Source organism: Jaculus jaculus, chromosome X (assembly GCF_020740685.1).
Source record: "Jaculus jaculus isolate mJacJac1 chromosome X, mJacJac1.mat.Y.cur, whole genome shotgun sequence".
NCBI classification, from domain to species: Eukaryota; Metazoa; Chordata; class Mammalia; order Rodentia; family Dipodidae; genus Jaculus; species Jaculus jaculus.
Genome location: NC_059125.1, coordinates 136,069,912 through 136,095,389, shown reverse-complemented (window position 1 = coordinate 136,095,389; position 25,478 = coordinate 136,069,912). Strand labels below are relative to the sequence as shown.

Genomic DNA, 25,478 nt, shown 5'->3' with positions numbered 1-25,478 from the left:
CTTATGGATACAGGTCAACCCTATGGGGATTGTGAGTAATTCATTGTGGATGGGGGGGGGCGGGTAGAGGCAATATCTCTGTGAAAAAATTAAAAGGTTTTAGACACTATTACAATCTAAGGTTAGTGGGAGCTTGAAAATAGAAAGCAGCATCATTATTTGGATATGATTCTGAATTGTTTCCCAGTTCTAGATATGGTTTCTTTCCAGTGAGAGGATCTTTTAGCCAATCCAAGAGCCATTAGTTACCCACCATGGCTGTGTGCCACTATTGAACTTGTGTGAGTTGCTTAGACTTTGAATTGCTTGGACAGATGTTGGCCACATTCCCCCAGGAGCTCATGTAGCTCCTTCCAGCACCAGATAGGCTAAATGTCTTGGCACTGGCTCTCCTCCAGATTCCAACCAGGTCTCTCCATGGTCTGTGCCAATAGTGTTTGGTGTCTTCAACAGTAGGTTGTTGCCATTAATCTCTGATGGGTAAACAAATGTACTGACAGAAGTCCATCTTGTATGTTTTGGGAGATCTAGTAGGTATCTATGATCAACAGCACATTGTGACTGTAGACCACAAACTGATACAGGAAATTACAGTCCAGCGCCAAGGGAAAGAAAGCAGAAAAATCCAAAGAAGAAAGATAAAGAGGAGGAATTTGAGGTTTGGTTTCTTCTCAGTCTCTCCAGGGCCCTTTGATTCAGGTGCTCCCCCTAAGGTCCTCTTAAGGGTTCCACATATTAGTCTGACATCCAATATATAGGATTTTTATGGTACCAGTTCAATTTAGGGTCAGTTTTGTGTCCCCCCCCCCCTCACCCTTTCCTTCCCCCATACCCTACCTTCCCTACTGTCCAAGCCTCATGATGCTATTCAGTTATGTCAGCAACTTGGGGTGACCCAAATAAGAACTTGCAGATGAGTGAGATCATGCGACTGGTGTCTTTCTGTGAGTGCGTGAGTTCACTTAGAATGATCTGTTTCAAGTTTGAATATTTTTCTACAAATTTCAATGTGTCATATTTTTCTTACTGCCTAGTAGAATTCCATTGTGTATATATACTACCACTTGGTTATCCATTCACTTAATAATGGACACCTGGATTAATTCCAGTTTTTGTGCTATTATAAATTGAGATGCTATAAACAGGGTTGAGTAAATATCTCTGAACTTAGATGTGGAGTTTTTATTGGAAATATTCAGTAAGGTAAGAACAGGATCTGTTGGTAACTCTTTATTCATCCTTTTAAGGAGTCTCCATATTGATTTGCACAGTGGTTGTACCAGCTTAATTTCTCAGCAATAGTTAATAAATGTTCCTGTTTCTCCACAGCCTAGCCAACATTTGTCTTCATTTGATTTTTTTTAATGTTTGCTATCCTTACTGGGGTAAGGTGGAATCTCAGAGTTAAAATTTGCATTTCCCTAATGGTTAGGGATGTTGAACATTGTCCTAATTGTGTGTTAGCCACTTGTGATTCCTCTGCTGAGAACCCTCTATTTAGTTCTGAAGCCTACTTTTGGAGTGAGCTCTTTGATATTTTTTATTGCTTAGATTTTTGAGCTCTTTTTAGAATCGGGATATTAGATTTTTGTCAGTGGTATAGCTGGCAGAGATCACCTCGCATTTAGTAGGTAGCCTATTGGCTCTGCTTATGGTATGTTTGCCTATGCAAAAGCATTTTAGCTGCATGAAATTCCATTGGTTGAGTGCTTCTTTAATTTTCTGGGCTATTGTGTTTTTGTACAAGAAGTCTTTTCCACCTCTTATATCATGGAGAGTGTCTGCTACTTGTTCTTCCAGTAGTTGAAGAGTTTCAGGTATTAAATTGAGGTCTTTAAGACATTTAGACTTCATTTTGGTGTATAGCAAAATGAGTGGGTATAATTTCATTTTTCTACATACAGTCATCCAATTTGTACACCACCATTTGCTGAAGATGCTGTCTTTTCTCCAGTCTACATTATTGGCACTATTGTGAAAGATCCAGCAGCTGTAGTAGCTTGCCCTAAGTACTGGGTCTTCAATTCTGTTCCATTGGTTAATGTTTCTGTTTTTGTTCCAGTACCATACTGGTTTTGTCACTATGGCTTTGTAATATAGCTTTAGATCAGGTATGGTGATATCACTAGAGGTATTTTTTTTTTCCTAAGGATATGGTTGGCTATCTGAGGCCTTCTGCCATTCCATATGAATTCTGAGACCATTTTTCAATTTCTGTGAAGAATAATGGTGCTATTTTTATTGGTATTGCATTAAATCTGTGTGTAGCTATTGGGAGAATTGCCATTATCACAATGTCAATTCTACCTAGCCAGGAGCATTGAAGGTCTTTCCATCTTCCCAACTCCTCCTGTCTTTCTTTCTTGAGTATTTTATGTTATAATTATATTGTTCTTTCACACATTCTTGGTTAGTGTTATTCCAAGGTATTTAATTTTTTTGTTGCTGTTGAAAATGGGACAGCATCACTGATTTCATTCTCTGTATACTTTACATATAGAAAAGCTGCTGATTTTGTGCTTTGATTTTGTATCCTTCTACTTTGCTGAAGGAATTTATAACCTTATAAAGTTTTATGATGGAGATATTTTGATCATGTCATCTGTAAATAGAGCTTACTTGGCTTTTTCCTTTCCAGTTTGAATCCCTTTTATGTCTTTCTTCTCTCATATTGTTTGGGCTACTTATTGTAGTACTATGTTGAAGAGCATTGGTGAGAGTGGGCACCCATGTCTTGTACCCAATCTCAGTGGGAACTCCTTGAGGTTATCACTCACTAAGTGTTATTTGGGCTTTAGAAGATTTATATATAACGTTTCTTGTGTTGAGATATAATCCCTCCATGCCTATTCTTTCCAGTTTTTGAACATGAAGTGGTGTTGTATTTTGTCAAAGGCTTTCTCTGCATCAATTGAGATGATCTTGTGGTGCTTATGTTTCACATTATTTATGTGTTATATTATGTTGACCAATTTCTTTATGTTCAACCATCCCTGCATCCCTGGGATGAAATCTAGTTGATCAATGGGGGTAATGCTCTTGATGGTTGTTGAACTCGTTTTACAAGAATTTTGTTCAGGATCTTTGCATCTAAGTTTCTTACAGATATAGGCCTGTAGTTTTCTTTCCTTGTGGCATCACTGTCTGATTTTGGTATTAGGGTGATAGTAACTTCATAAAAAGAGTTGGAGAAGAGTTCCTGTTCTCCAGTTATGAGGAACAACTCAAGAAATATTGGTTTCAGTTTCTCTTTGAAGGTTTTGTAGAACTCAGCTGAGATACCATCCAGTCCTCAACTTTTCTTTGGGGGAGGTTTTTAATTACCTTTTCAATCTGATGTGATAGGTTTAAATGATTAATTGGCTCTGAGTTTAGTTTTGGTAGGTGGTATGTGTCTAGGAAATCATCCATTTCTTCCAGATTATTTTAGTGGAGTAGAGGTTTTGGAAATATGACCTGATCATTCTTTCAATTTCATTGATGTCTGTTGTGATCTCTCTTTTTCATTTCTTTTATGAGGGATACTTTTTCTGTGTAAAGTACCGTGGTTTGGAAATCATAGATTTTCAGACATTGAAGTGTTCCATTCCAGGCACTGCTGGCTTTCAGTTTCCATTAAGAAATCTGATATAATTCAGATGGGATTGCCTTTGTATGTTGTGAATTGCTTCTCTCTTTCTGCTTTTAACACTCTCTTCATTTTCATTTTTAAGAGTTTTTAACTATGATGTGTCTTGGAGAGTTTCTTTTTGTGGTCCTATCTGTTTGGTGTTTTATTGGATTCTTATACCTGTATGGGTCTCTCTTTTGTGTGATTTGGAAAATATTCTTCAATAATTTTGTTGAATATGTTCTCTATGCCTCTGCTCTCAATTTCTTCTCCTACTGGTATACCAGTGATCTGGATGTTTGGTTGTTGTAGACTTTCCTACAGTTTCCTCATATCCTGTTTACATTATTTTTTTTTAACTTATCAATGTATTTTGCCTCCAAATGAATTTCTTTGTTCTTATCTTCCAAGTCAAAGTTTCTGCCTTCTACACAAGTAACGATTGGTAAGTGGTTCCAGAGAGGCACTCATAATTTCTATTTAATTTTTGTTTTCTGTTGTGTTATTTAACATCATGTCCATCTCTTTGTTGACATATGATTTCAACTGTAGTTCTGATTTTCTTGATGCTTCCTGTATTTCATTCTTGCATTTGATCAAGTCTTCATTAATTTTAATCAAGCAGTTATTGAGATCTTCCATTTCTTCACTTACCTTCATTTCATTCATATGTCTTTGGAGGGTTGTAACATTTTCTTTAATCAGGATAAGCCTACTATCAAAAGCTGAAAGCTCTATGGGACAATGCTGTCCAATTTCATTGATACGATTGTTGGTTTCTTGATAGGTTGCTTCAAGTTTAAAGATTTTTTTTTTTAAATCACGGCCTCATTTGTTATTGTGTTTTCATTTTGGGAATGAATTTCTGTTGATTTCTCTATGACTTCATTGAAGGCTTCCGTTGTAGGACTAGGCATCCTTGGTGAAGATCTCTCAGTTTCCTGACTTTTGTTGGCTTTTTTGCATTGGTGTCTATCCACTTTAGGAAGACTCTTTATTTTATTGAGGAGGAAACAAGTTTTTGTCCTTTGGTCCATTTACCCTCTGATTCAGGGGAGCAGGAATGTTGGTACCTACTAGGCAGTCAGGATACCAGAGTGAAAGGCCTGATTCCACAGCTCACACAGGGACAAGGCCTCCCAAAGCAAGGAACACTGGGACCAACCAGGACCAGGGGACTGGGAGGGGCAAGGGACCATGGAACTGGCCTACATCCTGCAGCAACCTCCAGCACACAGACCAACACAGGCAATGCACACTGGGGAGGTGGGGCACCCAGATATAGAGGTCTGGCCTACTTTCTCCAAACAGCTGCCCCCCCTACTGTCTGCACAAGGAACTCAGACTGGGGAGGTGGAAGGAGCCTGGAAATGTGTCTATTCTACTCACCCCAAACCACCGCACCTGCCCACACTGTCCGTGTTGATAGCAATTTTTGCCTAGTGAAAATTGAAATGGAAAACAATGAAAACTGTAAAATAGAATGTTTGATCAGGAAGCTAATGTCATAAAGGTGGAATGCCAATAGCATCATTGAAGCACCTTAGAAATTCCACAAAGGCTCATGAGAGACCTTCTTAGTAAATGAGATGTTCTCTCATTACCATAAGAGGGGATCTCCAAAGGAGACAGGCATGGCATTTTCCAGTTACAATACTTAAGCTTTCCCCCTTACATCTGAAAAGATTGAATTATGGGTCACTCAGTGATCACGAGGGAAGGAATTCCTGAAAGAACAAAGACATTCAGAAGACAGATACTGTTGTTACCAAAGTCACAATGGTAGGATTAGACACAGTCAGTTTCCACAGCAATTCTGCCACACAGGTGAGGGAAGAGCTGGCATGTTCAGCATGCCATCTTTTCTTCATTTTCATCCAGAGGGAGATACCCTTATTCCTTGGTTGGCAGACAGTATCCAGAGTAGCGTGGTGCTGAACAGCAATTGCTGTCAAAGTAAGGATAGTAAGGAGAGCATTGGGCCTCAGTGACCATGAAGACTGAAACAACTTCACAGAATTCTCAGCAGTCTATGAGCTTTGTGAAAGAACTGGACTGAAGCTTCCCAAAGCTATCCTCTCCGGGGCCTCAGGAAATGTTGATAGATTAAGCACAGCATCAGTGTTTTCCCGCAGTGAAAGTTGCAGGGTTCCAGCAATATAAGACAGGGAGTCTGGAAGCACCTCAGCAGTCAGTACCTACAGGCTGATGGGAAGCAATGTGGTTGGGTGGGGAGAAAATCAGGGCAGGTTCGTATAGCACTGCACTCATGGAAATCAGGGAAAGGCAGGGGAGAAAAGGTGAAAAGCAAAGACTGCCTAACAGCTGAATGGATTCACAGTGTGTTCATTTTTTAATGCAGGCATTGCTGTCACCTGCTCTGCTACCAACCTTCCTGCCAGCTGCCATCCCTAGTCATATTCATCATGCCCCGTGGAAAGAAGAGTAAGGAACGTGCTCAAGAGAGACGTGACCAAAACAGAGTTCAGCCCCAGGAGCTCAAAGCTTCTCTGGGCAGGACAGGAGAAGAAGGAGAGTTGCCCTGCTGCTCTGCACATGCTTCTGGAGATGCTCATGCCAGCACGTCTACTGCTGCCTTCCCACACATGTCCCAGTCATCTGTACCACCCACCAATGCTGGTACAGGCATTACCCTCCAAAGGTCTGGTAAACGGATCAAGGGCCAAGTCACCTCCAGGGCCAGATCAGCTGGGTCTCGCTGCTCCAGTGAGGGAGCAAAGAATGATCTTGTACATAGCAAGACCAAAAAGCTGATGGATTACATGCTCAGCAAGTACAAAATGAATGAGCCCTTTATGAGGGGAGAAATGGTGAGAGTCATCAACAAAAGATTCAAGGAACAATTCCCTGAGATCCTCGAGGGTGCCTGCCACCTCTTGGATGTGGGTTTTGGCCTTGAGTTGGAAGAAGTGCAGCCCAAGGGCAAGTCGTTCAAACTGGTCAGCAAGCTATATCTCAACGATGATGGGAGTGACTGCAGCCATCTGGGAATGCCCACCATGGGCATTCTGATTCCCGTCCTGAGTTTCATCTATTTAAATGAGCACTGTGCCCCTGAGGAGAAAATCTGGCTACTCCTGAATCAACTAGGTATCTATGATGGGATCCCACACATCATTCTTGGAGATGCCAGGAAGGTCATCACCCATGATCTAGTGCAGGAAAAGTACCTGGAGTACCACCTTGTTCCCCATACTGACCCACCCACCTATGAATTTCTGTGGGGCTCACAAGCTTATACTGCAAAATGCATGGAGAAAGTCCTGGAATTTGTGGCCAAGTACAAAGAATACGTTGCACACTGTGATTCAGCCCCCTATGAAGATGCCTGGTGGCAAGAGGAAGAAAAAGGCAAAGCTGAGTGTGCAGCCAAGGGTGGTACCAAAGACAAGGCCAAAGGACATTCTAAGGGCAAGTCCAGCCGCTCTAAGAAGAAGTGAGAAATGACTTACCCTTTCCCTTTGGGGTTGAACCAGATTTCTGGATTGGCCTTGTTACTAATAAATGATTTCAAAATAAATTTTCTGGTGTGTTAACAAAGTCTTTCTTGAAGTCGAGAATGCAAACACATACATCATCATTAATTTCCTCTTGAGGGATCCAAAGTTTCCTTTTTGTGAAAGGTTCATTTCAGTTTTATATTTAGACTTTTTTCTGCAGGACAATAATGCTGTTGCAGTCAGGTTCACATAGCTGGTAGAAATTACCTGACCAACAGCAGCTTGTTGGATAAAGCAGTTTATTTTGGTTTACAAGTTAGAAGGGAAGGTCCATGATGACTGAGGAAAGTGATGGCATGACCAGATTGTGGACATCACTCCTTGGCCAACATAAGATGGACAATATCAATAGGAGATTGTGCCATACACTGGCATGGGGAAACTGGCTATAAGACCCACAAGCCTGCCCCCAACAATACGCCCCTTTCAGGAGGCATTAATTACCAAATCTCTATCCCCTAGAAACCTAACATTCAGAACACCTAAGTTTATGGGGGATACCTGAACCACACCACCACCAATGTTATCTGAAATTTGTTTAGGTCTTTAATTTAGTCATGTAATGTTTCCTAACAGATGGAAAAATGTGGTTACATTTTCTTCTATTGTTCAAGAATGATTAGAAATTAAATGATTATGCAGTCAAATTTCTTGGTAAGAGTTGGAGCATTATCCACACATGAATTCAACCACTGTTCTTGAGAAGTCTTCGGATTTGGCACTGGGAGTGTTCACTTAAAGTGATCCACGTCAATTCTGTGGTAGTCAGTTTCACTTTGCTGGAATGAATTTCCAAATCAGGAACAAGTGATGTGTGGAAGAGATTTATTGATCCAGGGTGTTTTCCTAATGGCATTAAAACCTGGCACCCTTTCACAGACCCAATACAAGAGACATATCACCATCAGTATAATAACCAAACACCTCAGGCAGAGCTCGTACACTCTGAATACCTTAGGTTTGATTTCAGATCCTCCTGCACACACACCACAGTACTGAACATTAGGAGTCACTAACAGTGAGAGTTCCTCCCAGGCAGCTGGAAACCTACTAAGATTTAACTAACACCAGAATGTACTGGGGGAACTCCATTCAAACTACAACACGCCCTTTACCTAGATCTTTACATGTGCTCTCAGTGTGGAAAAATGAAAATAAGGTCTGTTTCCAAGGGATGCAACACATGTCATTATATGTTAAGTTCTAAACCTTTATGTTCCATTATGAAAAAGTTTCCTAATGAACATTTCATTTTGTCTTTCTTTTTGTATTATTAGATATGAACATATTTTGTTTGTAAACATCACATGTTCGTACCATCCTTTCCCTCCTCCTTGCTCCTTTTCTGAAGAGACCTTCTTCATTGGGGATACAGGTCAACTCCATGAGGGTTGTATGTCATGCATTATGTGGGAGAGGCAATGACACTGTGCAGAATGTCCCAATTTGTGGCTCTAACAATCTTTCTACTACTTTTTCTGCAAAATTCCTTGAGCCATGCTGGGAGCATTTTAAGTCTTCTTCAGTGATGGGCACTCAGGAGCATATAGATCTCTGTTTTGGTAGGTATTGAGTGCCCTCAGTATCTTCCTTCATCATCCTTGTGCTGATATCAGCTTAACTAAGACAGCAGCATTCTTGATCATTTCTCCAATAACTATGTGGGTTCAGCTATGACCTGGGTGGAAAGCCCTGGGACATTTATCTCCTCAAGTCCAGTTACAATCTGAAAAAGAGAAGCAGATTCTGCAATGGAGAATGAAGTCAACACTAATTAAATGGGATAACCCTTATTAACTTAGAATTAAAAGTGTTTAGATACTTTTATAGGCTAAAGTTAGTGGGAGCTTACAAATTGAAAGCAGAATTATTATCTAGATATAATTCTTACTTGTTTCCCACTTCCAGATATGGTTTCCTTTCCACTGAGTGGGTCTGTTAGCTAATCCAAGAGGAGGTGGTTACCCACAATGGCTGTGTGCCACTATTGCACTTGTGGCAGCATCATGTCAGGTTTATTGCTTCTGAGTGAAAATAACCTGAAATATACTTTCTAAATAAAGAAAGTATTAGAAAATAAAAAAGCACAAAGTTCTCATTAATAGCTCTCTGAACATGGCTTACAGAGGGCACTACTTAAATACTAGAGATATTCAATATTTGGGGCTGAAAATGAGTCTAGTCATAATAGAGTATCTCAAAATATTAGAAAAGACAAAGGACAGAGGGAGAGGGATAGGAATTCTAGACTATCCTTAAGTGTATCTGGAGTTTGGGGCCTGCCTGGCATGCATAAGATCTAGGTAATAAAATTAGTTACAGAATGAGGATTACCCTGTATGTGTGAAAATCTTGATCAGGTTCCACAGCTTTTGTGAGCTCACATGTGTAATAGCTGTTAAAGATAGGGGAGGGGCTTATGGGACCACTCCAATTCTTGAGAAGCTAAGTATATGCATTTAAATGTTGCTGGGGGAGGGTTAATAATAATTGCAAGGTCACTGGTAGGTAGAGAGGAGATAAAAAGGTTCAATGAGAGTGGGTTGTTAAATTAAGTGTAATTTGAACTATATAGGATCACAGTACAACATATATGTATGAAACAGTGAAAAAAAAAACTTCATGAAAAACAAAAAAAAATGCATGAAAATTTAAGCTGTATGTCTTAAACAGTACAGAGAAATAGTTGGGGAAAATTTCACTATGATACCCCTAGTTTGGTATAGTGAATAATGCATGTTTTAGAACAAATTACCAGTTTGAAAAGGTTAAGTACATTGTCAGTGATCTTTTGGTTCAATGATAATTTGTGCCTTTTGATCATAGTCATTGTAAAAGGCTCATGGACTCATAGAAAAAATTGATATTTCGAGGAGAATAGAACAGTACCACATGTGAGTATTAATGATGGGTTCAAATAGTTGCAAGGAAGGCTGGAGGCACCATACCAGTGAATTCAGACTGATCAGAATAGGAATGATAGGGTGCTTTGAGTGCAGCTCTCATGGAAATCAGGTAATGGGGAAGTCAAGTCATGTCCTAAGTCAAGGTACCCAAATTGATGGATGGCTGTACAGAATATTCTAAGGGGGACTCACTGACATTGGCTCTATGGTTAATGATGTTTCTTTCTCATTGCTGAAACACAACACCTGACTCAAAGCAGTTTCTGGAAGGAGAGGTTTTACTTTGGCTTACAGTTCAGAGGTGAAGCATCCCCATGTCAGGAAACCATGTAAAACATGTAAGCCAGGATGTTACATATTGTCTGGGCCTGAAAAATGCCACCCAAATTCCTGTCATTGTTAAAGAGATTACAATCAATAAAGAGAAATCTTCTGGTCTTTACTGACACCACAGGAAATATGTGTGGAGGGTAAGATCTATCCCATTGAAAGTTCAAGGTAGGATTAATTTGAATTCATTTTAAGGAAAAAATCTTGAGGTAGGAATGTTGAAGGCATTTTTTTCTTTGTTTGGTTTTTTTTTTTTTCTTTTTTTAAGGAATGAAAGGGTTTATTCTGATTTACAGTCCCAGAAGATACATTCCATTATTGATGGAAGGCATGGTGGCAGAAGTAAGAGGCTGGCTGGTAACAATGCATACATAAGAATACAAGTGTAACAACCACATGTGCGGACCCAAGTGACCCACTTCCTCCAGCAAGGCTCCAACTCTTAAACATTCCACAGCCTTCCCCAAAAGTGCCTCTAGCTTAGAACTTAGTATTGAAACACATGAATCTGTGGAGGACATTTTACAGTCCAAACCACAGTTTTAGGAAACCTTAATGACTGAAAAAAATCCTTTTCCTGGTACTATTCCCTATCCCATAACAGTTCCTCCCTTGTTGAGAAAAACATACATTTATTTCTGTCGTAATACCTAATATGAACAAATGAATGTATCTGAGAAGCTTCTCCCATTCAGAGGCTGGATCTCATCACCCACAATTGTCTCCCTAGTCTGGAGAGGAAGCACATTTGAGTCACTGTGACTAAATTCAGTTTCTATTTCTTAGAAGTTCATGGCTATAGTGACTCTGCTCATGAGGACATCCTCCCTCATGAATTCTGTTAGAATGCTGATATTTCATTAACCAGTTCAGATTTCCAAGACAATAGTCAAAAAATCATGGAGATCAGTGTGGGGCTCACCCCCAGCAGGTAGGTAGTGCTGAAGGAAGGACCAGGCCAGCTGGTTCCTCCAAAGGGGTTGAGGAGAAGGGTGGATGTCAGACAACTCAGAACCTCTCCTAGTCACCGGAGAAAAAACACACTGAGTCGGGAGTCTTGTGGAAGTAGGAACTCACTTTACTGTTACAAGAAGTTGCCTATAAAACGTTTGGGATGAAGGTGGGGATTTTAGGATGGGGTAAAGGTAAGGGCCAATAGTAAACTGTGACTATTGAAATAATAATTCTAACTCTCGTGCGGAAGTGGCAGGCAAGAAGCCATTAGGCATCTTGTTGAGTCCTAGCTGGCCAGAGACAGGTCGCTAAACTTTAGCTAGGCCCAGGAAGTTCCACTAGGCTTCAAGCCCAGTCCTCTCAAGGCCCAACATCTCCCCCTTTTGGTTTTGTAAGAGCATTAGTCACCATGGCCCCTGTCTTAGGTTGTCCCCATCTGGAGATCTTACCCATCACTAGGTACCATGTGTTTAACTCCCTGAGAACCCACTCCATGGCCTGTCTTAGGTTGTCTCAGTCAGTCTGAGATCTTACCCATCATTGGTCACATGGAGGGCAGAGGAGGTGGCAGTGGGTCATCTGAGGAACTTAATTCCTGAGTTGCCAGCTATGGTAATGTATTTCAACCTGATAGAGTTTTATTGTCTCTAGCTGCTGGTGAATGAATTGTGTAATTTTGTTAATTACACAAGGCCCGACAGGAGGAGGGGAAGGAGAGGCCTAAGATAAGGGAGGAGGTAGGGTAAGAAGCCATGTAAGCCCATCCACAATTGGCTTGTTCTGGGGGTCCCATCTCCTCCTCTCCAAGTCTTCTTGGAGCCTCTTAATCTTGTCCTGGACGATTCTCAATTTACTGGCATAAAAGAAGCATTTTTTTCCTATAAAAACAAGCATTTGCCTCCCTTTTCGGCCATTAGTAGGTTTAGTCCCCTCCTGTTTTGTAAAACCACCTCAGCCAGGGAATCTAGCTTCCAGGAATGATATCTACATCTTTGATTAAGGTGGCTGGGGCACAAAGGCCCATCCAATTGGCGGGCAGAAAGTTATAGGCCATCCCACCTCCACAAACATAAACCATTCTAGAAGGCAAGCAGCATTGAGCACTGGGCTCAGTTGTGTTAAAAGTACATAAGGAAGGATGAATGTACCCTACATCTATACAGGAATTATTAGGGGAAGGCAGGACCCAAATGCAAGTTCCAGAGGAAACATTGGGAAAAGCTGGATGGGGATGGGGAAGGTGGCTGAGCAACTTTTTAAGGTCTTATGGGCAACTGTACTGCAAGCCGCCAGGGAGGCCCAGATATTTTAAGTTTCTCGCTGGTACCCAAATGGGTCTTTTTCTTTTTACAAAGTTTTCCCATGGACAAAAATTCCATGACCTTCACGTAAGTTTTTATTACAGAGTTTTTGCACTTCAATCACTTCTCAGTACAAAAGATTATCCCAAGGTTGGGAAACAAACAAACCATTTGATCTCAGCAATACAAACATAAATATAAGTCGTAAGGAATGGCCAGCTCTTATCAGTAACACTGAAGGTCTATAATCTTGCTTAAATGTAGGTGCTAAAGTCTTGCTGTCAAATGGCCCAGAGCTATGGATACAAGGCCAGCCAAATGGCTCCAGACAATTCCTTTTCCCTTTTTTATTTCTTATGAATCAGGCCCTTTTGGGACTCAATGTAGAAAGACTGTGTCTGTTTTAGGTTGTCTTCTACGATATTTAAGCCTTACCCATCAGCAGTACATGAATTCCATCATTTATGCCCTGTCTTAGGTTGGCCTAACTCAAGAGAATCTTACCCGTCTTTGACTATCAGCCTCTGCAGGGGCTTTAAGATAAAGTCTCAGGAAGCTGGGGTCGGTCCATAGCTGTATCCCATGTACTTCTGCACGGATATCCATAATGGATCTCAAAAGGTATTTAACAAGTATGGGCAGCAGACACAGAATGAGCAAAAGGCAAACACCTGTATCATTAAAGCTTCCTATCCAAGAATTGAGAGAATTCCATCCAGTCAAGGCAGACTTAAAAGCAGATATTAAGTCATCAGCAGCTTTAGCTGCATCCAAAGTAAGATGATTATCTTGCAAAGACAAAATCTCTGAATGTAACTGAATCAGATCCAAGAAAATATTATGATTATGTCAAACATCTCTTAAATGCATTTTCCCAATGCTGTTGACTGTCATTATATTTTTTAGGAGTAACACAAATCCATTGAAGATCTACATGACACTCCAAACGAGTTCTAACTTTCAGCCCTAGTATACAGAGTGTCTAAAAGGTAAAAGTGTATCTAGGGTAAGGATCGAGCCCAAGATCTTAAAGGGAGGCACAGTTTGAACTTTCTCAGAAGCTACTTTAAGCTGTGAGTATGAAGGATAGTTAGACATTAAAAGTACAAGCCTAAAGCCAAAAGCCACAGCACACTTTAGGAAGTCCTGTTAGGCACACTTTGCATATCTTTAGATTGAAATCTGAAACCTACCATCACACCTTAAGATCCACACAATGGCACTGACTCCAGTCAGGTGGCTGTAGAATGTAGACTACAAGCAAATAAATAATTTAATATATTGGGGGCCATTTATTTAAATTACCACATTCCACCCATGGAGCCCAATAGATTTATAACTATCATATATTATAAATTGTTAGAAAAATTTAAAATATTTAGGGTAAATAATGCCTTTTTAGTTGGTCGTATGAGGGTAAGGACTTCCACTTTTGTTTTTCTAATTGAGACATGAGAGTTTCATTATATTTTTCAACAATAGCTTGGCCCTGGGGGTTGTATGGGATGTCTGTGGAATGTGAGATTTTCCAGGTCTGGGGAAAATCTATAAAGGCCTTGCTTACCAAGCAGGGGCCATTATCTGTTTTAATTTGGTCAGGTAGTCCAAGGGTGGCAAAGCATTGAAGCATATGGCTAATTGTATGTTTAGATTTTTTCCCAGCAGGTGCCGATGCCCAGCAGGCACGGGGAAAGGTATCAACTGAAAGAAAAATATCAGTGAGCCCAGTCACCACAAGAGGGTGGACTTCTCCCCTGTCCCCACCTGGGTCAGTACAAGGGAGCCACGTGGCAGTCACCCAGGAGGTGCACTGCCTGCCAACTCCCAGTAGGGGAGTGCTGGGCACAATTTGCCGGGGGGGGGGGTCATCTATTTAAATTCCCACATTATATATAAATTGTACTCAGTTACTTTTAAAGGTCCCCATAGTCTTGACCAATTTAAGATATTAAGATGTGTAAAATTAAACAAGTTAAACACTTCTAACATATAAAGGCACAGAGTAAACATTTTTAACTAGTATAAGGCATAGCAAAGAGAGACAAAAACAATGTAAATTGAACCACCATAACCAAAAATTAGTCTCAGTGCCTGTTATTTTAACTTGCTTGACTTTTTTTTTTTAGCTTAAATTTTTAAAAATCAGCCGGACGTGGTGGTGCACACCTTTAATCCCAGCACTCGGGAGGTGGAGGTAGGAGCATTACCATGAGGTTTAGGCCACCCTGAGACTCCATAGGGAATTCTAGGTTAGGCTGGGCTAGAGTGAAACCCTACCTCAAAAAAAACCAAAGCAAAAAAAAAAAAATCTTAAATTTCTCAGTCCAATATCTCTAGCTAAGCACATCAGTCTATACAAATTTAACCTTGATTAAACTCTCTGGGTCTGGGCAGCAGGACACAGCCAGCCCTTATGCCAGTAGCCCAGTTCCAACAAAGTTCCCTGCAGTCTTTCCTTTCCCTGGAGGAAGGGATATTTATTGAAGCTTACAGATCCAGGAGAACTTCCATAATGGCAGGAAAAGCTGGCCTGCCTTCACAGGCCCAAGAAGAGAGAGAGAGAGAGAGAGAGAGAGAGAGAGAGAGAGAGAGAGAGAGAGAGAGAGAGGCACAAGCCTTCAGAAATACAAAAGGCACAGATAGAGCTTGCTAGGCCCCATTCAAAAACACAAAAGCTGCCACCGAACCGAAAGTGAAAAGAAAGAGAAAAGGAACACAGAGATGTTGACAAACAAGTACAGGTTATAGAAGCCAAGTTTAGTGCATAAAATATAAAGACTGCCTCATACTCAAGAGGGCACGCTCACCTGCACATGTACACCGATTACCTCCACAATGCATGCCTCTCATGGGGCACTAGTCAGCTGGGTTTCCAGAGCCCCATGTTAGATGCCAGAGGCCAGGCTCCTCCCCAGCAGGTAGGTAGTGCTGAGGAGGGACCAGGAAAGCTGGTTCCTCCCAAGGGGTTGAGGAAGAAGATGAGTGTCAGACGACTTAAAAACCTCTCCTAGTCACCGGAGATAAAACACACTGAGTCAGGGATCTTGTGGAAGCAGGAACTCACAGGAACTTGCTTTATTGTTACAAGCAGTTGCCTATAAAATATTGGGGATGAAGGTGGGGATTTCAGGATGGGGGTAGGGGTAAGGGCCAATAGTAAACTGTGACTATTGAAATGTTAATTCCAACTTCTGCACAGAAGTGGCAGGCAAGAAGCCATTAGGTGTCTTGCTGAGTCCTAGCTGGCCAGAGACAGGTCGCCAAACTTTAGCTAGGCTCAGGAAGTTCCACTAGGCCTCACGCCCAGGCTTCTCAATGCCCAACAAATCAGGGCTATGTATGTATCACATTCATGAGCAATGGGACAATTTACTTTTCGCAGTATCTGTTCCCACCATAATGCATGACCCACAATCCCCATGGGGTTGATCTGCATCCCCAATGCAGAAGGACTCTTCGCAAAAGGGGCAGGAAGTAGGGAAAGAATGGTACCAACATGTGTTGTTTACATACTAAATATGTCCCTATCTAATAAAAATAAATTTTAAAAAATGCAAAATACCAATAAGATGTAAAAATGAACACTTAGGATGAAGAAATTAATTTAATATGATAATAATATCTTAATTTCTATAACAATGGATTTGCATCATATATACAGTCTCGCACATGGAATGTGATTTATGATGATTTTATTTTCACTCTTTTCTTAACACCAAAGTCCCTTCTATGAATGTATCCTGGATATGTTTGAAAAACAAGTGTTCTGCGAGTAAACCATGAAATGATCATTATTTATTGTTTCTTTATTCTCCATTCTTAAAGGATTTATGGTAGTCATTTGAGTTTTCAAGTATTTCCTGTTCCTATATCCTAGTATTCTATTTTGGTCAACAAAAGCCAATTCCAAAATTTATATTTTCATTTCACAACAAACATTAAGTTAGTGCTTAAGTTAGTAAACAACAATGAATATATATCCCATGGCATGTATCACTGTTCATTCTTACCCTCAAAACACAATCCATTAATAGGCATCTGGAATCTTATCATCAAGTGCCACACACAATGAGAACAGAAATTAATTAAGTCACAAGAAGGACACCTCTTTTGCTGTCAGTGCAACAGGACTTGGTCTAGAACCTTTTCTTTGTCTATTCTTTTTGGCCTACAGGGCCTGCACATTCCTCCCAAGCTTTCTCTTCTTCTGATAAAGCATATTCACACTGTGATGTAGAGGTCCATTGCATAGGTCCAATGCTCTTGGAGAAAAAGACAAAAACTTTCCCCTGGCATTGGTATGCATGTTATCTAGAACCCATAGGAGCTTATAACATGATGAATCAACATTTTTCAGAAATCTGCCACTATATCAGGTACAATTTCTCCATTAGTTCTTGGTTGATGAAGATCCTGACATCCACAAAGAAGAGCTGGAAGATAACATACTCAAAAGCTCTTTACAACTAATGATCTTCCCCCATGGCAAAACTCTTTCTTAGCCAGATGCTGCAGACTTACTAGGAGGGTTACACTTAAAAAATCTTTGAGGCTACTGGGGACATACATTCACATTCCAAACACCATATTCTTCCCTATCCCAAAAAGAAGTAAGATCATATTTCAAGGCAAATTTTATTCAGTCCTTGTATGTTAAATCTGAGGCCCAGAATTGGATTGATCCACCCCCTTGTACCACCAGCTGTTTGCCAGGGAATCCCATGATTTCACTAGAATAATACAGGTCATTGCCAAAACACTTAAATACACACCAGAGCTAAAAGGTAAGATCATATGGCTGAAAAGACAACATATGCTATGATCACAGGCCATCTAAATATCATACTGGGATGCAAAAGGAACCAAGCTCCCTCCTGGCTAGCCATCATTATGTGGCAAAGCCTTATAGGAGCTGTTGGAGTACAGTGGCCACCAATGACATGAATAAGAAGGTGACAATGCAGACACTGAAATCCACCACCTGGATAAGAAGTATACACTAGTGCAATAGTAGTACACAGAAATTGCAGGCGACAAACTGTGCACTGATTGTACATGAGGCCCAGTCAGGAGAACCAAACACATATCTTATGTTGGAAACCAAGTCATAATCTCAAGGTCAGGGAAATCATAGACTTCTGAGACTGCACTCTGTACAAGAGTGGGCTTATACAGAAAAAAAAAAAAACTCAAGTAACTTGCCAACCATCCCCTCCCCCAACCCCTGCAAGCTGATTTCACACTTGGTTTGAGCATCTGCATTATTTTAAAGCAGAAAAAAAATGTAGGAGAATTAATATTCATTGATAAAACAATTAGATAATCCAAATACCTTCCATAAGACCCTCGACCTGCACCACATCTTCCAGGGTCAAAGGACAAATTTCAGAAGAAGCAGTGACAATAATACTGCTCTTTATGCCAGCCTAACAAACAGTTCCAGGGCAATGGTGACAAACATGGTGAGCTATTAAAAAAATTAAAGCAGAACTACAGAGGACACAGAAAACCCACCTCTGAATCAGTATTCCAAGAGACCTGCTATGGCTCGGGGAACATTTTTGAAGATAGAATAGGAAGTCTGCACCAGCCACAGAGTGGGTAGCCGTATGATGACATGTGGTCTCCAGACACCCTACAAGGACTAACTGAGGCCTTCCTGACCCTTCCATGAAAAACATAACCCCACTGAAGAGGTCTCCCAGTGCAAAGGAAGCAGGGGTGAATGGATTAAAGTGTATATCATCTTATAATGTATATATGTATATGATGAATACATTAACATATATATTGTATATAATGTATATATTAACTTTTTAGAAAAAGGAAAAATATTTCATGCATTCCAACATCAAATAACCTCATAGTCTTTACCTTCTTTAGCAATATTCAAAATTCCAGAGTCTTGGGCTAGAGGATAGCTCAGAGTTCAAAGTACTTGTGTTCAAAGCCTGTCAGTCTGTGTTCAGTTCCACAGTATACACATAAAGCCAGATAGACATGGTGGTGCATGCGTCCTGAGTTAGTTTGTAGAGGCAGGAGTCACTGAACCTACCCTTTCCCTCTATCTCTCCTCCCTCTATCTCTCTCAGTCTCTCCTTGAAAGTAAATAAATAATAATAAAATGTAATATAAATGCGAGAACAATTCACCTCCAAATAAAGGCAACTTAGAAATGTGATATTTTTCCAAGGAAGAATATTTTTAAAACTTGCCAATTTAGCAGGGTGTGGTGGCGCATGCCTTTAATCCCAGCACTTGGGAGGCAGAGGTAGGAGGATTGCCATGAGTTCGAGGCCACCCTGAGACTCCATAGTGAATTCCAGGTCAACCTGGGCTAGAGTGAGACCCTACCTCCAAAAACAAAAACAAAACAAAACAAAACAAAACAAAACAACAAAAAAAACTTGCCAATACTCATCTGAAATTGAAGACTGTCTGTTAAGTGCTATCCCTATAAAAATAAAATGCAAGTTACATGAATTCTAACACAATGACACAGAGCCACCTGGCTGGAGGTGATGTCACTGTGGGCATCTTAATGTGTGGTGGTGGACTGAGATTTCAATCTAAAGAGATGCAAAGTGTGCCTACAGTGAGTTCCTCAAGTGTGTTGTGCTGTGTGGCTTTTGGCTTTTTAGGCTAGTGCTTCTCTCCCTCTGTTTGGTCCTGTGAAAACAGGCCAGCTTCTTCTGTCATTATGGAACTTCCCCTGTGTCTGTAAACTTCAATAAATATTCCTTCCTCCATAAATGTGCCTGGTCTGTAAGTTCATCTCATCGAACCTTATGTTGTTTGTTATAGACGTTGGTACCAGAATGGAGGTGAAATGAACCTGACTGTGTAGATATTTGTCTTTTGGAACCTTGGTTTTGTAGAAATGGGCATGGACTTGGTGCTTGCAATTGAATATGTCTTATAGAAGGGTAAGCCAACTTTTATGGACTCATCTGATGAGAGTTTAAGAATGCTCAGTGCAGAAAGTTGTGGGCTTCAAGGCTTAAGCTTATGAGCTTTCTAAGTGGAAGATAAGTCTGCAGAGGACTATGTTGGAACTGGGCTATTGGCATAAGGACTGTGGTCCAGGCCCAGAGACTTTGATCAAGGTTAAATTTGTAATGGACTGATGTGCTTGGCTAAAGATCATGGACTGAGAGATTTAAGATTTTAAGCTAGAAACCCTTAAGTAATTTACAATTATAGGCACTGAGACTGGGTTCAGGTTACTGAAGCTGCTGTTGTCAACACGATAGTAATCTTAAGGCAGATGGCCCTACTGTTTTTCATTAAAACAATGGAAAGGTTGCCTTAGGAAAGACTATCATAGAAATGCAATCTCTTTTGGAAACAGTTGACTGGAGAAGTAACCTGATTTTTAAGGTTATGATTTATTTCTTCCCTGAGTTAAGAATATGGCTGTGTCCTGAACACCTGACATTGGTTTCAACAATATGAAAAATGGAGGAGTGGTCATGAATTACATATGGTTTCAGGAGCTGCTGCTGAGATGTGGCTTGAGGCAGTAACTGATGTCCTGATAGGCTGAAAGAGCCTTTGGAAGATGGGCCGTGTTTTGCATGAAGACCTGAAGATGTTTTGGATATACCTGGACTAAGCAAGGGCTACCATTGAGTGCACTGTGAGCTGAGGATGGAAGTGTTTCCTGGCTACTCTGTTCAGCTGGAGAGGTAGAATTGCACAATCCAGAGACTGTCAGTCACTTATTCACCTATCCTTGTACCAGTGGTCATTTCGCAGAAAAGAATGATTCCCTCTCCCACAGCAGCCATTAAGTGAATGTCCTTAACTCGTCAGGAAAGAGTGGGTCCCCACAAGCACTTCCCTACTGTAACAGGCATTACACATGAAAACTCCAAAAGAGTTGTGGGTCACGATTTCCTCATGAAGCCAACAATCCTCATTCTGTATCTCATTATATTACAAAAGATGTCATGTATGCCAGCTGGGACCTACACTCCAGATATACTTAAAGATGGCCTAAAACTCCTACACTCCTATCTCTGCTTCCAACAGGTGGGGATCAGTCTTTTTTCTTTCCTTGTGATTCTGAGATACAGTGTCAAGACTGAAATCATTATCATCTCCAAGTATTGTTATCTCTGTACCCAACAGGGAAGACTGACACCAATATTAAGGGCTGTGTTAATGAGACATTTGTGCTTTCATGTTTTCCAACATTTCTTTATTTATACACTACATTTCACGTTCTCCTGACTTTTACTGGGATTATATTTCTTACTGTTCATTTAGAACATGCTAGAGATTGTACATTCTATATCACACATAAAAATGAAGTGTTCAGGGCTGGAGGGATGGCTTAGTGATCAAGAGCTTGCCTGTGAAGGCTGAGGATGCTGGTCCGAGGCTAGATTCCCCAGGACCCAGGTAAGCCAGGTGTGTAAGGTGGCACATACATCTGGAGTTCTTTTGCAGTGGCTGGGGGCCCTGGTGCTCCTGTTTTCTCTCTATTTATCAATCTCTTTCTCTATCTGTCTTTCTGCTTCTCTCAAATAAAAAATTAAATATAAGCAAAAAAAGGAAATGTTCTCATAAAAAAGCTTTTCATAATGGAACATAAAATATTTTCCACTTAACCTATAATAACATTTGTCCATCCTTTGTAAGAAAACAAATATTTTGCCACCTTCCACAGTGAAGGCTCCAGGGCAAAATCAGGATAAAGGGAGGGACTGGTTCATTTTTATGAACACCCCCAGTGCAAAATCTGAAGAATTCCCAAGGACAGGTGTTCAATTCATGTGTGCTTAATGCCACAGCAGTCGCCAAGAAATCACATGTATGATCATTTTCTTTCTGTTTATTCCTTAATAACAGAAGAAATTATAGACACATTTTTAAAATTGGTTCAGAAACCCTACATGACTAAAAACATATGCAACTTTAAAATGTTATTTTCCCACAGATCTGAAAGAGTAAGGAAAACTGAAATATACATTTCACAAAGAGAATAGTTTGAATACTTCACGTTGGCAAATAACAATGTATCTGTTTAAGTTTTGAACTTAAAGAAAGCCTTTGTTAATACAAACCAGCAAATTTCTTTGAAAAATATATGAGTAAGAACAAACCAAAAAGCACCTTCAGTCCCAAAGTGAACAGGTAATTCAAGTGACTTCTTATGGCAGAGGGACTTGCCCTCAGAATGTTTCCTGGCCTCCCATGCCACCACCCTTTGCTGAATCTTCACCTTTGCCTTTGTCTTCCTCTTTCTGCCCGGCATCTCCATAAAGGAGTGTATCATCGCTGTAGTTGATGTATCCATGGTACTTGAGAAGAAAGTCCAAGACAACTTCCTAGGCTCATAGTCCATTGCAGAAGAGGTGGAAGAAAGAATGTATGAGCCAAAAGAAGGGTAGGATAACTAACAATGTGCTGCTCCAGACAGAAATTAGCCTGGATATCTATGACCTCACAGTGCCTGACATTACCTACACAAGACCATCATAATAGGAAGAAAAAGATCATGACATCAAAATAAAAGAGAAAAGGGAGAAGTGGGAGAAGGAGGGCATTGTCATAGGATACTGTTTACAATCATAGATGTTGTTAATAAAAATGAATTAATTATATATATGCAATATATATATATATATATATATGAAAGACAAACCAGAAGGTAGATTTAATCCCAAAGGGAAAGGATAACTTAGGTGTCACTTCTTCTTAGGGCAGAGGCACTTGACCTTATAATGTCCCTTGGCCTTGCATGCCACCCTCTGCTAAACATTAACCTTTGCCATACTCTTCCTTTCCCCTCCAGGCATCTTCACAAAGGGGTGTACCATCACCATGTGTGATGTATTCATGGTACTTGAGAAGAAAATCCAGGACTTTCTCCATGCACTTTTCAGTATAAGCTTGGGGACCCCATAGGAATTCATACTCGGGAGGATCACTGTCAGGGCCTGGCAGTACTCCAAGTACTTTTCCTGCACTAGATCTTGGGTGAGGATCTTCCTGGCATCCCCAACTATGATGTGCGGAATCCCATCATAGATGCCTAGTTGATTAAAGAGTAGCCAGATTTTCTCCTCAGGGGCACAGCAGCGATTTAAGTAGATGACACGCAGGACAGAATAGAGAATCTTCCTGGCAGGGAGGCCCAGCTGGCTGTGATCACTCATCTCATCCTTGAAACGTCTCTTGCTGACTAGTTTGAACATGTTGGCATTGGGGTGCACTTCTTTCAACTCAAGGCCAAAACCCATATCCAGGTGTTGGCAGGCTCTTTTGAGGATCTCGGGAAAATGTTTCCTGACACTTTTGTTGACAACTCTCACCATTTCTACTATTGTATTAGTCAGGGTTCTCTAGAGGAACAGAATTACTAGAATTAATTATTTTATAAAGGGAATTTATTGGATTAGCTTACAGTAGTCCAATAGCAGTTGCAGGCCTGAGAATCACCAAACCTGGTAGCTGCTCAGTCCACGTGGCCAGATGCCTCAGCAGTCCCGACCCAGCACTGCAGATGGTGCCGGAAAGCCTGGAGGCTTCCTGAGGAGCCGGAAAGCCTGGAGGCTTCCTGAGGAGCCGCTGGGTTTCGATCCACGTGGGTCTTCAGTTTATGTTGGTCTTTAGTCCGTACTGGTCTTCAATCCACGCTAGAAGGTAGGGAGCAGCTCCGGCAGCCAAGTGGAAGGAAGGAAGGAAGGAAAAGAGGGAACTCTTCTACCCAGAGCTTCCTTATATCAAGTCCCTCTCTGAGCGGGGCCGCCCACTCTGGGGGAAGGGCTCACCCTGGGCGAAAGACCTCCTCCTTTAGTTGATCCTTCCTAGAAGCAGCCTGTGGATTACTAAACAGATCAAGTTGACAACACCTTAACTATCACAACTATCATCAAGGACTGATTCATTTTGTACTTGCTGAGCATGTAATCCATCAGCTTTTGTGCCTTGCTCTTAACAACATCATACCTGGGGGCCTCACAGGAGGCATCAGATCCACTGGATCTGGCACTGGAGGTGGCTTTACCCTGATAAACTTCCCTGGACTTCCTGAAAGTAATACCTATACGATCATTGGTGGGGTGTACAGGTGACTGAGATGTGTTGTGGAAGCCAGCAATAGATGAGCTGGGAAGAGCACCTCCAGAAACATGTGGAGGGGAGGGAGACTCTCCTTCTTCTGGTGCACTGGGATGAGCATCTTTGAGCTTCTGTTGCTGAACTCTGTTTTGCTCACGTCTCTCACGAGCACGTGCCTTACTCTTCTTTCCTCGGGGCATGATGAGAATGACCAGGAATGTTAGCTTGCAGGAAAGTTGGTAGAAGAGCAGGTGACAAGGAATCCTGCATCAGGAAAAGGAGACATTGTGAATCCACTGAGCACATTGGCAGCTTTTGCATTTCATCATTCTTCCCTCCCTTCCCTGATTTCCATGAGTGCAGTGCTCTTGGAACTCACCACCCTCCCCCACACACACATTGGCTCTCATTATCTGGTGTCTACCGCTGAGGTGAAGCCACACATCCTGCCCTCTCCTGTCTCAGCCCTGCCCCTTCCAATGAGACAAAATCCTGAGATAGTTTCTCAATCTAGCAACATTTACTGGGGTCCCAAATATGCTAGCTCTTCCCTTGATTGTGGAGGGCTGAATATGTGCTGGATCCTGACTGTGTCTCAGCCTGGCATGATGTCCATGATCACAACAGGACCAGGCTTGTGAATACCCTGGTTCTTTCAGGAATTCCTTCCTTGGTGATCACTCAGCTGCTCATAATTCAATCTGATCAGGTAAAAGGGAGCTGTGCTAGATGAACAATTCTACTGAACAAAGGCTGCTCCCCCCCCCCCCCGTTGAGAACATCTGTCAAGGCAATGAGAGAATTTCTTACATACTTATCTTGTGCATGAGCCTCTGTGTCATTTCTAAGCTACTTCAAGGTTCCCATTCCCATCCCACCCCTTTACCTTTAGTATCCTGATCAACCTATCCATACTAATTTTTTCCTTATCAGTGTTTATCTAACAACAATACCTATCAGTGTGATATCATGAAAATGTATTGTGGCTTTTTTAAATAGTATGTACCACATACTATTGTCCACATTCATCTCTCCCAGAGTCGCCACGTTTGTCTGAATCACAAAACCTGATTATTTCTAAAATATGTTTGATGGATAGATATATTTATTCACACCTTCTTGCATTGTTTCTAAAGATAGGTCCTCATGCAGTCCAATATGTTGTCATCATTGGCATATAGACCATGTTCATCATAAAGATCCCTTACTCTGGGCCCCATCTCTCCAGTGTTAGGAAAACTGGGCATGCCTCAGGTGTGCTTTTCCCATGCTACTCTGCACATTGAAGCCAGGGCTTCATCCATGCTCGACAAGCCCAGCACCAAATGAACTACCTCTTATGTATGATTGCATCACTTCTTGGATCACGATAGTCACCAGTTCTCACTATGACCTCCGTCTGTGGTGCACGCAGTCACAGACCCCGTGGGAAAATTAACCAACAAGCCATGTGTGCTCATTTGTCCCCTCTGAACACAAGTTGTTAGCTTATTTTCACATTTTAGGGAGGTAGGTATAGGGTGCCTCATCTCCCAAACTCCCCTGAGGAGCTGGCGGGGATGATGAAGTCAGGCTGCTCTAATGTTGCCCAGTGTCTTCCCAGGGAGGCCTCGTCAGGGACAGCAGTGTGGAGCGGGCGGCTCAGCGTGCACACAACCTTGCTCGCACATGTTCCACTTCTGACCAAAGCTTGTCTAAACGATGGCCTCCGACTCGTCCTCCTGTCTTCTCTGGCTTCTTCTCATGTTCCGGCTGCCCTCCAGGAAACCTGAAGAGCCAGAGTCCA

The 25,478-nt window shown here is 41.3% G+C and overlaps 2 protein-coding genes across 2 annotated transcripts; one reads left to right on the top strand and one right to left on the bottom strand.

Moving 5' to 3' along the window:
• Positions 1 to 6,036: 6,036 nt before the first annotated feature.
• Positions 6,037 to 7,071, top strand: LOC101611088 (melanoma-associated antigen B4-like). The gene has a single exon (XM_004653813.2). It carries the CDS (start codon positions 6,037 to 6,039, stop codon positions 7,069 to 7,071), a length of 1,035 nt encoding a protein of 344 aa, XP_004653870.2.
• Positions 7,072 to 7,816: 745 nt separating this feature from the next.
• On the bottom strand, positions 7,817 to 24,996 carry LOC123456583 (melanoma-associated antigen B2-like). The gene is made up of 4 exons (XM_045139959.1): positions 24,974 to 24,996; positions 23,485 to 23,956; positions 22,548 to 22,974; positions 7,817 to 8,001 (listed from the first exon to the last, which is right to left on the bottom strand). Exons 1-4 carry the CDS (start codon positions 24,994 to 24,996, stop codon positions 7,817 to 7,819), a joined length of 1,107 nt encoding a protein of 368 aa, XP_044995894.1.
• Positions 24,997 to 25,478: the final 482 nt, after the last annotated feature.

Excerpts from the sequence above, each read along its gene's own strand:
- LOC123456583 (XM_045139959.1), bottom strand. The coding sequence starts at position 24,996 with ATGGATGAAGCCCTGGCTTCAAT. Across the intron at positions 23,957-24,973 it reads GATGAAGCCCTGGCTTCAAT|GATTCCTTGTCACCTGCTCT; the intron begins GTGCAGAGTAGC and ends TTCCTGATGCAG. Across the intron at positions 22,975-23,484 it reads TGATAGTTGTGATAGTTAAG|AGAACCCTGACTAATACAAT; the intron begins GTGTTGTCAACT and ends CTGTTCCTCTAG.
- LOC101611088 (XM_004653813.2), top strand. The coding sequence starts at position 6,037 with ATGCCCCGTGGAAAGAAGAGTAAGGAACGTGCTCAAGAGAGACGTGAC.